Here is a 12452-nt window from a genome sequence, read left to right on the forward strand (position 1 = left end):
GGTCCCACGTGAGCCTGGAGGCAGAAGGCCCAGATGGGTCCCCATGTGTCCTGACACCCGTAAGCAGTGGAGCACGCTGGTAGGGCCATCACAGAGCACTGTGAATGGGACAGGAGGGCCTGGCAGGGTGAATTTGGGAGCCTGAGAGCCTGGCTTCCCTCTCACCACAGTGCATGGTGGCCACAGGACCACCCAACACCCATGCTGCGCCGGTCTCCTCGCCAGTGCAAGCCCACCTCCTGGGCGTGGCGGTTGGGGTGGAGACCACACTTGAATCATACACCCACTGAGTGTCTAGACCCCAGGCGGGGCCTCAGCAGGGGGGTGGGGCTGCGGTGGTGGCAGAGCTGCTGTAGGGGGTTGAGAGCCTCAGATACAGGCAGGAAGTGGGGGAGCTCCACCTAGGGCCACACAAAGGCAATGTGCCTCCAGGTGCCATGCCTGCACCGTGGCCTTGGTAAGTGCCTGCTCTGGCCTCCAGCTTAGCCAGCTCTCCAGGCCCCTTGGTGCCCTCCCGGGGTCGTGGAGGGCTAGGGCCTGGGAGGCCGAGGCCCCACCACGTCAGGGCACCACTTTTCGTGTGGAAAGCCCATTCCTGGGTCTGAGCAGACTGGTCCCCACCCCGATCTCTGTGCTCCTGGTCTGAACGGCCCTGCTGACTAGGGTGGACCTCCATCCCCGGCAGCAAGATCCCAGGAAGGGGACAGGCCCAACAGCAGGGAGGGAAAGGAGGGGTGGAGGGCGGGGAGGGGGCAGGCAGTGCCCAAAGCAGCCCCTTTCTGCCTGCTGACCCTGCCTTTCCAGCCCCTCAGGGGCCAAGCTTTGTAGTGAATGACTCGGGGCGCGTCACCTGAGACAGAGGCCTTACCTGGGCATGTGTGGCTGTGAGTCCGTGTCCTGTGGCTTCAGGGGCCTCCCAGGTCTCAGGTTTGGGCTGTGGTGACCACAGTGGGGCCTCAGCCAGGCCCTCCCTGGCCACGCTCTGCAGCCACGTGGGTCATCTTCGCTGACTCGGGTAACCTGAGGGCCCGGAAGAGCTCAGTCTTCACACCTGGCAGGAGCCCCCATCCAGAGGCGGGAGAGGAAGGTGGGCACGGAGGCTGCGTCCTCTAGGCCTCTGTAGGAGGAGGGGCTGCCGAGTCTTGGGGTTTCCTGTGTGCTGAGTCAGAGCGCCCAGGCGCGGGAGCTGGCCCCGCAGTGTGCGGCACGGCAGGGGCTGCAGGCGGATGCCCAGGCTTCAGCGGGCCCCCAGCACCCATCTTCTGCCCCTAGACCGGTGCGGGGAGACGCAGGATGGGGCCAGTGGTTTCCTCAGCCCCTCCTGCCCTCTGGGTCCCAGGCGGCCTCGCCCTGCTCCTCCTCTGGCTGTGGGTGCTGTGCACAGCCTGCCACAGGTATGTCCATCCCTCGCCGGGGTCCCACATGAAGCCTAGCTCAGCGCTGTGGCCACCTCTGCTTCCCTGACCTGACCACCACGCTCTCGCCCCCAGGAAGCGGGCGCAGAGGCAGCCGGCTGGGCTGCAGGGCAGTGTGACACCCGCGGAAACGGTGAGTGCCAGGCAGTCCCCGGACCAGGGCAGGGCCTGCAGGGGACTGACCTGCCTTCTTTGCCCCCAGTCAACGCTGAGGCAACCCCACCTGGGCAACCTTAGCAAGTCGGACACCAGGCTGCATGAGCTGCACCGAGCCCGGCCAAGCCCGGCAGGTGAGCCCAGAGGGGAGCTGGGTTGTGGGTGGGGCCTGAGCCAGGCTGTGGGTGGGGCCTGCTGCACCACACAGGCCAACCCACTGGGTCAGGCTCGCTCTGCCCCAAATGACCTCTGCCCTGACCCTATCCCCAGCGCCTCGGCCTGCCAGCATGGATCTCCGGCGCCCCCAAAGCCTGGAAGTTTCCAGAGGCACCATCAGGCCCCCAGCTGCTTTCTCACACCGGGAACTGCCCCAGACCCAGCCTGCTGCCACCAATGCCCAGCCCTCTGTGGGCCCTGAGGCCACCTATTCCAACGTGGGGCTGGCTGCCATCCCCAGGGCCAGCCTGGCAGCCAGCCCCGTGGTGTGGGCAGGGGCACAGCTGACCAGCAGCTGGGCCAGACCTGGGCCTGAGGCCAGTCAGGAGGTGGCTGAGTATGCTTATGTCCAGAAGCTCAAGGGGACAGACCGGGGGCCCCAAGGCCTGGATCAGGGGAAGGCCCAGGGCACCCCAGCCACTCAGGTACAGTGGAGGGCGGAGGGGGCGGGGGACTGGGCAGGCCCGGCAGAGCGGACGGTGCTTAGCTCTGGGCCGGCTCCCTCTCTCCAGGTGGACACCCTGTACTCCAGGGTCTACAAGCCTAAGAGGCGGGACCCAGGACCTGCTGCAGACCAGCTGGACCCCAAGGGCAGGGCAGCGGTCCTGACTCCCGGGAGGAACCCGTCCTGTGAGGCCCTCCCACTCAGAGGCCTAAGCGCAGACAACGGCACCCTCGAAAACGTGTATGAGAGCATCCAGGAGATGGGGGTCCCCCGAGTGCTGGCAGCCCCCAGCTCCAGCTAAGAGACTGGACATGAAGGCCTCCTGCTCCCCCCACCTCAGCCTGTGCAGGGGTCTCCGACCCCGTCCTGCCCTGAGCACCCAAGCACAGACTCCTTCCTCCAGCTGGGTGGGGCTGTTCCCCCCGTTCCCTCACAGCCCCCCCCACACACACACACAGATGGCAGCCTGAGAGGTCCCTGGTGTGCTGGCTGCCCTGGTCTCTCCCACCAGCATCTTAATAAATCCCCAGCGCAGCCTTCTCTTCTGGAAAGCCTGGCGCGTTCGGGGGATTGTCTGGAAGAAGTAAAACCATCCCCTTTCGTCCGGGACAGGCTCCCTCCCTCCTGGGGTGCCTGGGCCCTGTCCCTAGGCTCACAGAGTGGGGAGAGAGGTCAGATTAGGGGCGGTGTCCCAGGCCCGGTCGGTTCTAGAGGGGGTGCGGCCTGTCGGCAGGGTGGCCACCCCGGGTCGGACTTAAACGAGTGCGGGCTCGGGCCACCCAGCCCAGGGCTTACATAAGGGGTGGAGGTGGGCGGTCGTGCGTTAAAGAATAACCTGCTCGGGGAAGCCTTCCAGGGAGACGCGGCCCCTTCCCCGTCCTGGCAGCTCCGCGCGCGGGAACCCCACAAGGAAGGCGGCCCGCCGCGGTGAGGGCGCATGGGCCGGGGCTCGCGGAGGCCAAGGCGAGGGCGGGCAGGCGGCCGCGAGTGGGGCCCTCTCTCCGAGCCAGCGCGGGAGCTGCGGGCCCAGGGCGGGGCCTCTGTGGGGCGTGGCCATGGAGCGCAGGCCAATGGGAACGCGGTCGGCCCCCGCCGCGGTCCACCTCGGAATGTTGATACCGCGCACAGACCAATGGGCGTGCCCCGGGGGCGGGGACACGCAGAGGGGGGCGGGTCGGCCGCAGCTTCGAGGGGCAGAACGGCGCGGGCGGCTGCCGATCCAGGGCGGGGGTCGGCGGCCCGGCCAGCCCGGCCCGGCGCGGCCCGGCGCCGCGTCCTGAGCCTTCGCCCTCGCTGCTGCAGCCTTGGCGCCAGGCCGGCGAGCCATGGAAGCCGAGCGTCCCCCGGCGCCCGGCCCGGCCTGCGGGCACTCCCCGCCCCGCGCTGCCGGCCCGGAACCCGCGGCCGCACCCGTGTCGGTGCCCGCACCGCCGCAGGTACCGGGTGCCGGGGGCGGGCGCTAGAGTGCGCTCGCCGCGAAGATGGCTTCGGGCCTACACAAACTTCAGGCCCCCAGGGGCGGGGCAGCCGTCCGTCTGTGGCCCTGGGTCCTCGGGGCCTGGCTGCCCGGGCTGCTTCCCGCCGCGCCGGGCCGGGGGCGGGGCCGGGGGGCGGGGCGCGCCGGCCACAGCCGGTCTGGGGGTGTCTGGCGGATCCGGTTGGGGACTGCAGGCCCCAGGCTGCTGTCTCCGCTGAGCACTCCCCGTCCGCAGGGCCCTGCCGTGGGTGGCAGCTTGGCAGGCTTCCAGTTCTCGCCCCCGCAGGAGCCGGAGCCACGGGCCCCGGGGACGTGGGCGGGGGCGGCAGCGGGGCCCCTGACGCCGTCGGCGCACATCCCGGTGCCAACACACAGGTGAGCCATGCCCCAGGCCGAAGTGGGCGTGCGCACACGTGCGCCCTGGTGTGTAGGGGTGGTGGGTGGGGCACGGGCACGTGCCTTCCCGACATCCCTTCGGAGTCCTCGGTGGGGGCAGGTTAGGGTCCCGAACTGAGTTTCTGGTCACCCCCGCTCTCCAGCCCTGGAAGAGTTAAGCAGAAACGATCAGTGTGTCAGTATCCCTTGTCCCCCTCAAACCCTGGGGCTGGAGCTCAGCTGGGAGGGGCCGCTGTCAGTCTGTGCAGTAGAGGCCGGTGGCCGGCTGAGGTCCACTGCCCTGCGGATCCCAGGACTTCTGACCGCCATTAGCCCAGCCTTTGCATCAAGCCCTCATGGGTGCTGGACACCTTGGACTGGCTGCGCAGCCAGAGACAGCACTGGCCTGGCCCGCTGGGGCTTGGGGACCCGCTTGTGCTTGGAGCTGTTTCCCCTGGCTGCTGCTGACTGCTGGCTGCTCTCCGCACCCGCCCACCCCAGCCCTGGCCCGAGGCCCACAGCTGCTGTTGCACAACCCTGGTTAATGTGTGACTGGGGGAGGGCTGGGCCTCTTGTGTCCTGGCCTCACTGGTGGGGCCTCAGACCCCTGTCCAACACCAGGGGCTGAAGGAGGCACCCCAGAACACAGTCCAGGCTGTACATGGCTCAGGCTTCAGGGAGACCCCAGCCCCGGCCCAGTTCCTGGTGGTTCCTGGAGATCTGGGCCCTGTAACCCGAGCTGGGGGTGGAGCTGGGCCTGCCGCCCAGCCCAGCGCCTAGAGTGAAGGAGCCTGGTGTGCGCGCCCATGTGCCGAGGCCTGCACGTGTGTGCCTGGCCAGGGGAGGGGTCTGGGCACTTGCTGGGCGCCACCTGCTCCACCTGCCCCCCTTCTCCAGAGCCCCCCAAGGAAAAGCCCGGCTAGATGAGGTCATGGCTGCCGCAGCCCTCACAAGCCTGTCCACCAGCCCCCTCCTGTTGGGGCCCCCGGCTGCAGCCTTTGGCACAGGTGAGACTTAAGAGACCTGGCTTAGGACAGGGATGGGGGGACGGCCAGGACCACTGTTCCTCCGTGACCTTAAGTGGGGGTGCGGGGGGGCAAGCAGAATCCTCTCGCCTGCAACACCACCTTCTAAACACATGGCCATCAGGCCCTCCAGTATCCCCACTGTGGCCAAAGCCCCAGTGCCCCAGGCTGTAGGCCTCCGTGCCCACCTGTCCACTTCCCCCTGGTTGACCAGCAATTTTCTGTTCCTCTTCCCCTGCCCTGGGGAGGTTAGTCCCCACGTTGTCATGGCCAACTCCTCCTCGCCACCATCTTCACCAAGAGGCGTTGTGCCTACCAGACTTACCTGTGAACAGGCGAAGGCTCGGAGTCAAGGGACCCAGAGCTGCAGCCTGTGCGGAGCCGCGTCCTGACTTTGGCCTGGTGTGTCCCCGCAGAGCCCAGCTTGGAGCCCTGGCCCGAGCCCCAGGTGCGGCCAGCAGACACTTCCAGCAGCAGCAGCAGCAGCGGGGACTGGGGCTGGGACCCGGCCAGCGAGCAGCCCTCTCCACCCACCCCGTCGCCCCCGCTGCCCCTAGAGGCAGCCCACTTCCTGTTCGGAGAGCCTGCCCCTCGGAAGAGGAAGGTGAGCCTGGGGTCAGGCTCGGGACGGGCGGACTCACGGCCCGGCCTGACCGGCGGCCCCTGTCGCCCAGAGCGCGGTGCCGGTCCTGTTCCAGTGCCTGTGGAAGCGCTGCGGGAAGGTGCTGAGCACGGCCTCGGGGATGCAGCGGCACATCCGGCTGGTGCACTTGGGGTGCGTGGGGCTGGCGGGCGGAGGCGGGGCTGCGCGGGTGGGCCAGCACCTCGGCGCTCTCCTGCTGTGTCCCCAGCAGGCGGCAGGCAGAGCCAGAGCAGAGCGACGGGGAGGAGGACTTCTACTACACGGAGCTGGACGTGGGTCTGGAGGTGCTGACGGACGGGCTGTCCAGCCTGACCCCGACGTGCCCCGCGGCCTCCCTGCCACCCACCTTCCCACACCTCGACCTGCCCGAGCCGCCGGCCTTGCCCAGCCTGCTGCGCCCTCTGGCTTTGTCCCCAGCCCAGGCGCTGAGCTCTGCGGCATCCCGCCCGGTTTGCCACAGGGACCACTCCTACCAGGTGGGTGAGGTCAAAGGCAGCAACCAGGTTGGGTCCCTGGGACGCCCTGGAGGGGAGAGACCACAGCTGTGTCTCCTTTCAGGGCTGCTTGGCACCTGCCCGGCTGCAGCCACAGCCCAGCACAGCCGGGGCCTGTGAGCCCGCCCTGCCCTCCAAGCTCAGTGCCAGCCTGAGGTGCGTGCGTGTCAAGGGGCAGGGGGCAGGTGGGGAGGGTCCTGGCCCCAAGACACCCCCCGTATTCCCTTAGGAAGCCGCGAGGGGATGCCAAGAAGTGCCGGAAAGTGTATGGCACGGAGCGCCGGGACCTCTGGTGCACTGCCTGCCGCTGGAAGAAGGCCTGCCAGCGCTTCCTGGACTGAGCCTGCGGCCCCAGCCCCCAGCGGAGAACAGAAGCTGCATCCCACCCCTGCCTGGGTCCCCTCCTAGCCACCAGGGTCTACTTTTTCATGGGGGAGGGGTGTCAGTGACCCTGGACCCCCCAGAAGTGGGGGAGGGTCCCACCACTCAAAGTGCCTCTGAAGAAACCAGCCTTTTGCACTAAAGCCTGGGGTGCCCCCCGCCACCTGTCCATGGACTTGTCAAGGGTGCTGATGGTCCTGGCTTCAAGGCCACATGGGAACCAGACCTGGATGCACTTTGAGGGGCCCGGGAGGGTCCTCCCCCGCCGCACTTAACCCAATGGAGGGTTCCAGGGCCCGGGGCTGACATTTGTCCCATGTTTGTGAAGCTCAGGTGTCTTGAGTCTGGGCTGTGCCAGACAAGGAGAAAAATTAAAAGATTTGGATTTTCCAGAAACTGTGTCTGCCTCTGGGGTGGGGAAGGCACAGTCAAGGCGGGTCTGGGGGGCCGGTGACAGGCCACAAAGGGCTGGGGTCACTGGCCACCTCCACCCAGTGCAAGGCCAAAGGAGGGGACCGTCTGAAACACACGAGCCATCTGCTTGAGCAGCAATTTCCCAATTTATTGAAAGTGATCGCTTTGCAAGAACCCTAAGCTAATCCCGTCACAAAGGAAACCCACGGGCAGGCCAGAGCCCCGGCAGGCGTGTCACAGAACCACTCAGGACAGTCCTGCTTACCTGTCCCGGGGCTACAGAGAAGCAACAACAAAGCTGATTACCACCGGCTGATGACAAAACTCCTCCCCCCAAATATTAAACACATCTCCAATACAAACACAGGTTTATAATATAAAGCCAATATAATATAGATTATCCCCAGAAAAAGTCAACAATCTCCAAACACTGCCCTTTTTTTTTTCTCTTTTTGTCTGTTTTTGCTGACAGGCTGAAAGCATGTTGAAAACAATAAATATTTAAGGAAAGCTCGCACACAGCGCGCCCTACCAGTCGTTCTGAAAGGGCTGCCTACGAAACGTAACATAGGATCTAAAAAATAAGAACCACTAAGTATGGCTTTTAAAGAGTTGCACATGTCACAGAATGAGCAGAAATAAGGTTATCTTCCCTCGTATTGCAAAAAGTTTGTTTTTGCATTTTTTCAGCTTTTTCATAAAGGCGTGCAAAGTTGGAAGCAGTAGCTATGTCTTGAGTCAAGGTCCCTGTGGAGTCCTGGCAGGGTTGTGACTCTCCCAAAACCCAGGGTCCAAACCAATACCCTGGGCAGGATCCAGAGCTTAGCACAAAAGTCCGTGGGTCCCCTACCCCCACCCCCAGCAGACTCACCACCCAGCAGACTGTTTTCCACTTCGGTGTCGCCAACACCAAAGTACGGACAGACACAAACGAAGGAGTACAAAATGTGAAATGTAATCTACACAGTTTTCCTCTTCATAAAAAAAATATTTATTAGTTTAAACATTGATTTGGGGGGAAAGAAAAAGTCAGTCACATAAAAAACGTCATGACGCGTCTGCCGACAGGAAGCACACGGGGGCTGGCGGGGCGGGAAGCAGGCCCTCGGCCTTCCAGTACAGTGTTGGTTCTAAGGGAAAAACGCCCCTGTGGCACGGCCGGCAAACCCCCCAAAAGGTCGGCAGGGGCAGTGAGCAGGTCAAAAAAAGCAAGACGTCCTGAGTGTGGAGGCAGGTGGCCTGGGCGTGGGCGGGATGGCCTGGGAGGCGGGACCAGTACAAAACCCAGAGACACCTGTTGGCAGCAAAGGTCTGGCTTCCAAACGTTTTGTAAGAAAGTAGGTCTGTTTAGAAAGGGGGCCAGAGTGGCGGAGGTACGAGCTCGGAGCGCTCACTGGTGACCCGCGGGCAGCGTGTCCAGAAGCCCCCCCGCATGGCCTGGCCCCCATCCCGAGGGAGAGCGGGCAGCGTGGGGGGCTCAACCTGTTTGGGACAACCGTGACCTTTTGTGTGGCGGACGCGTGTGGAGGGAGGGATGCACAGCGTCCCCAGCTGGGGGAGGTGGGTGCAGGCGACCAGCCGCTTCTGACTGATGGAAACGGTGGCTAATTTCATTGTAAAAATAAATAAGGAAAAGGAAAAGCAAAAGCGGAGGCGTCTCCCCGGGGGCAGGGCTTCCAGGACAGCACCAGGTCCCCTGCACCTGCGCAGGCCAGCTTGGGCCCCACCCCCACCCGCCACCCCCATGAAGGGTTGCGGAGCTTCCCAACCAGAAAGATGTGATCCAATAGAAAACCTTGGTAAAAGCCATTTGGCTCAGAGTCCGTGGAAAAAAGAGAAAGGGACAGGGTCTTTCTGTGGCACCCTTGGGTCCTTGCAATGAGGGCAGGAGGTGCCCAGCAAGGGAGGGTGACAAGTGGATGCATCTCAGCGGCGGACGGCCTGGATGGGGACCGGGACAGACGAGGTCCGTCCCACAGCCCGGCGGGCGGCGCGGAGCCTTTGCTTCTCACGCAGAAAGACGAGAACACGGTTGGGAGCGCGTCTCAAAAGGCAGCAAGAGGACCCGGCCCTGTGCGGAAGGCGCGCCAACCCCGCACGGTGGTCAGTGGAGAAATAATGGCTTCCTCAAGGCGTGTCTACGTGAAAGTGTGTTATACCCACGGGGGCACGCGAGCAGCCGGGCTCCGGTGTTAGCAGCAAGGCGGGCAAGCCCCCCGCGGGGCGGCGGCAGTGGCAGGGCGGGTGGAGCCCCGGGCTCCCCAAGGAAGTGCCCGCAGAACGGAGTGGAGCCCCCCCCACACCCTACACCCCCGCCGCCGCCGCCTCCACCGGAAGTTAGCACCTGGGAGCGCTCCGCCCCGCGGGGCTTCTGCGGCTGTTTCGTGTGGAGCACCAAAGCCCAGAGGCGGCAGGGCCACGGGGCTCTCTGTACACTGGACCCGGGGCTGCAGGGGCTGCAGAGCCTCGAAGGCAAAGGGCGACAGGCTGCCAGGAGGGGCCACAGAGAGGCGGTGGCCTGGGGGCCGCGTGGCGGGTGCAGAATTCATCTCTTGGGCCTGTGACCTTGGGGACACACTCGACACCCCAGCGGTGCTGCCGACGCGCTGGCCACTGCGCCAGCGTGAGTGCCAGGCCAGGCCGGTCACGCAGGCCCCCTTCACATGCCCCCCACGCACCAGCTGGGACTCTATGCACCCTGCACCCACCAACTCCATGTTTGGCCCCAGAGCCCCCACTGCTGGGGCTGCACCTGCTTCTGAGACCACAGGGCTGGCTTCTTGGTGTATGTCTGGGGGGTGGGAGCAGAATAAAGAGGGGCCCGGAGGAGGGGCTGCAAGGGGTCAGAGGGCTCACCCCGGGCGAGGAGACCCCTAAGCACACACACACAGGTGGAGGGGTGGCGCCGCCCCCACCCCCGCGCCTAGGAGATCCAAGCGAAGTCCTTGTCAGGTCCCCCGGAGGGGCTGGGGGGCCCCTGTGGCGAGTCCTCCTCGTCCTTGTCGTCCCCCAGCAGTGTGTCCTCATGGGCCAGGCCCACGTCGTCCTCGTCCTCGCCTAGCTCCTCCTCGCCGTCCCCACGAGGGTCATCGGGGTCCTCCAGGTAGGGCGCATCCCCAGCGAAGAGCTCAGGGGAGCCCTCGGCGCCCCCGCCGTCCAGCGGGCCGGCCACGCCCCGGCCCGCACAGTCGGCACACACGCCATGGCGCCGTGAGCCGTGCTTGATGCCCACGCTGGCTGCCGACATGAACACGCGGCTACACAGCTTACACACGTACTTCTTGTCCTTGCTGTGCACCTGCAGGGACAGGGCGGCCAGTGAGTGAGGTCGGACAAGCAGTGGACAAGGGTTTGCGGCGTGTCCTTCCTCCCTACTCATACACACCACCGGACCCATGGGTGGCTGTCCTGGGTGCTGACTTCCCTCCTTGGTAGACCCCTGGCCACCCTCCCCACCACGCCCGTCCCCAAACCCCCAAACTGTGAGGACCTTCCACACAAATGTGTGGTGCCCACCGACCTCAGCAGGTATGAGGTTGGGAGCCGGACCCGGGGTGGGACATCCTCGGGGACAGCCAGGCGAGACCGTGGGAGCCGGGCACTGCCCCACAGGCTCCGGTCCCAGACCTGGGTCCCTGGGACCCTTCTGGGTCTTTCTGTTTGATACATTTTAAATCCAGGGCTTCCTCAACCCTTGCCCAGCAAAAACAAAAACTCAAGGCCCCGGGGCCGAGAACGGCACAGTTGGGCAGGACCGGGGGCTGCGGGGAGCCGGGGGCTGCACCAGGACACGGAGCGACGGGCACTCGGGCCAGGACCAGATGGCTGGGCACTCGCCTGCCCGCCCACTCTCTGTGGACTAGAGGAAGGGAGCGGGAGGGAAGGAGGCCGGAGCCATGGCAACCGTGGCTCAGCTCCGGAGCCGCCTGCCGGCCACGGGGACCCAGCCGCTTGCTCAGGGTCAGGGACCCTGGAGAAATTAAAGGGGAAGATACAGATCACTCCTCAGAGGAAAACAAGCCCTCACGCTTCCAGTACATTTCAGGGATTTCTGACCCTCCCTGAAGCGGAAGCCTGAACCCAGGACACAGTTCCACGGAGAGCAGGCAGGTGGGCCCTGACCCGCCAGCAGGATCTGTGTTTACGGAACCGTGAGGGAGGTTTTGCTGAAGAAAAGATGCAAACCATGCACGGTGCCGGGGGGGTGCTGGAAATATTGGGGGCCACTTTGTAAAGTGTATGGTTTTCTAACCACGATGCTGTTCACCTGAAACTAATACGAGAGGATCGGCTATGAACCGTCATGGACAAATAGAATTTTAAGTTCTTTAAAAAAAAACTGTGAATGTTTCCAGGAAATACCCAGTGAGACCAGGGCAATGAGCTTAACGACGCCACCAGTTATGACCAACAACTTGTCACACAAGCAGGAGTCCCTATTAAATACCAGCCCCCCTTGGCCACAGGCGCCCCTTCAGTCAACTCTCATTTACACACTCGGTGCTGACAGTACCTCCTCGCGGTTGTCCTGAGCATCCGTTTCCTTTGATCAATATGGTATCTGTTCGGGGTCACTGGCTCGTTCTCACGTTTTCCACCAAATTATAGGCCCTTCCGTTTGTGCATGATCGTTCGTTTCGGTTTTCAGACACTCAGGGTTTCATTCTAAGGGATTTTTCCAGCTTCTCACGTAACTCCGCAGAAACTCCTACAATCTAACCTGTGTCCTTGCACTTCCGCTTCAGTGGGATTATTCGGACACTAGTTTATCAGATGCCGGGGGTGGGGGGCAGGTAGGAACCCATGTAACACGTTCCCAGCACTTGCTAGTGTGACAAACAAAAAGATACACTTCTCTCTGGACAGGAGATCTCTGCCCTGAAGCACCGGCTGGAAGGAGGCTGCAATCACTGCAGGGAGCAAAGCAGACCTGCAGCTGGGGGTCGGGTGCTAAAGTCAGGGTGTCGTGTGGGTCCCGCGCTCCTGGGTCTGCCGACCTGCCTCTCCAGGTCCAGGATGGACCCCGCCTGGGGAGTAGGGGAGGCCAGGACCCTCCCCCCCCCCCCCCCCCGTGTGCCCACTCTGGGACACTCACTGGCTGGGCTGCGTGGGGCTGGCTGGGGGGCACACGGGCCTCTCTTGGTCAGCCAGGCTGGGGTCCCCACTCCCTGGAATGTCTCACCTCCAGCTTTGTCATCTGACCTCAGAGGACCTCCCCCAGGTGTCCTATCCCCAAGTAAGGACCCTGGTGGGCTGGACAAGCAAACAGCCAGCTAAGGCTGCCGGTGGAGGGAGGGCTGCAGGGCCCAGGAAGAGCCAAGCCCCCCGGCAGCCGGGGCCCCGCGGTGTGGCTGGAGGCCCTGCACTGACCAACGCCCCTGGCAACGACCCTGCTCGCTCTGTGGGCACCC

At 64.3% G+C, this 12452-nt stretch overlaps 3 protein-coding genes across 4 annotated transcripts in view; 2 read left to right on the forward strand and 1 right to left on the reverse strand.

Annotated features, from left to right (window-relative positions):
• The first annotated feature begins 169 nt into the window (after positions 1–169).
• On the forward strand, positions 170–2772 carry LIME1 (Lck interacting transmembrane adaptor 1). The gene is given in 6 exon segments (XM_090286673.1): positions 170–1394; positions 1491–1548; positions 1618–1705; positions 1842–2212; positions 2300–2500; positions 2503–2772. Coding segments are annotated over 6 exon segments (864 nt in total). The 5' UTR covers positions 170–1293; the 3' UTR covers positions 2548–2772.
• A 673-nt stretch (positions 2773–3445) lies between these two features.
• SLC2A4RG (SLC2A4 regulator) lies at positions 3446–7023 on the forward strand. 2 transcript variants are annotated; one of them, XM_090286671.1, is made up of 8 exons: positions 3446–3668; positions 3945–4084; positions 4982–5091; positions 5526–5713; positions 5784–5884; positions 5961–6228; positions 6311–6402; positions 6476–7023. In XM_090286671.1, exons 1-8 carry the CDS (start codon positions 3558–3560, stop codon positions 6585–6587), a joined length of 1122 nt encoding a protein of 373 aa, XP_090142797.1. In that variant the 5' UTR covers positions 3446–3557; the 3' UTR covers positions 6588–7023. The 2 variants fall into 2 exon arrangements, with proteins under 2 accessions (XP_090142797.1, XP_090142798.1); XM_090286672.1 differs by having other exon boundaries at positions 3447–3668; positions 5964–6228.
• Positions 7024–9485: 2462 nt separating this feature from the next.
• The window catches only part of ZBTB46 (zinc finger and BTB domain containing 46), a 33354-nt gene continuing 30387 nt past the window's right edge, over positions 9486–12452 (reverse strand). Inside the window, exon 5 of the mRNA XM_090286674.1 lies at positions 9486–10339. Coding sequence (XP_090142800.1) covers positions 9965–10339 — 375 coding nt within the window. The 3' untranslated portion in view covers positions 9486–9964. The remainder of the gene's footprint in view (positions 10340–12452) is intronic.

The sequence above is a fragment of the Furipterus horrens genome, unplaced genomic scaffold, assembly GCF_987537825.1.
Source record: "Furipterus horrens unplaced genomic scaffold, mFurHor1.1.pri manual_scaffold_8, whole genome shotgun sequence".
Lineage (NCBI taxonomy): Eukaryota > Metazoa > Chordata > Mammalia > Chiroptera > Furipteridae > Furipterus > Furipterus horrens.

Coding starts and splice junctions, on each gene's coding strand:
- SLC2A4RG (XM_090286671.1), top strand. CDS start 3,558: ATGGAAGCCGAGCGTCCCCCGGCGCCCGGCCCGGCCTGCGGGCACTCC. Junction 5,885..5,960: donor ATCCGGCTGGTGCACTTGGG/GTGCGTGGGGCT, acceptor CTGTGTCCCCAG/CAGGCGGCAGGCAGAGCCAG. Junction 6,403..6,475: donor AAGCTCAGTGCCAGCCTGAG/GTGCGTGCGTGT, acceptor GTATTCCCTTAG/GAAGCCGCGAGGGGATGCCA.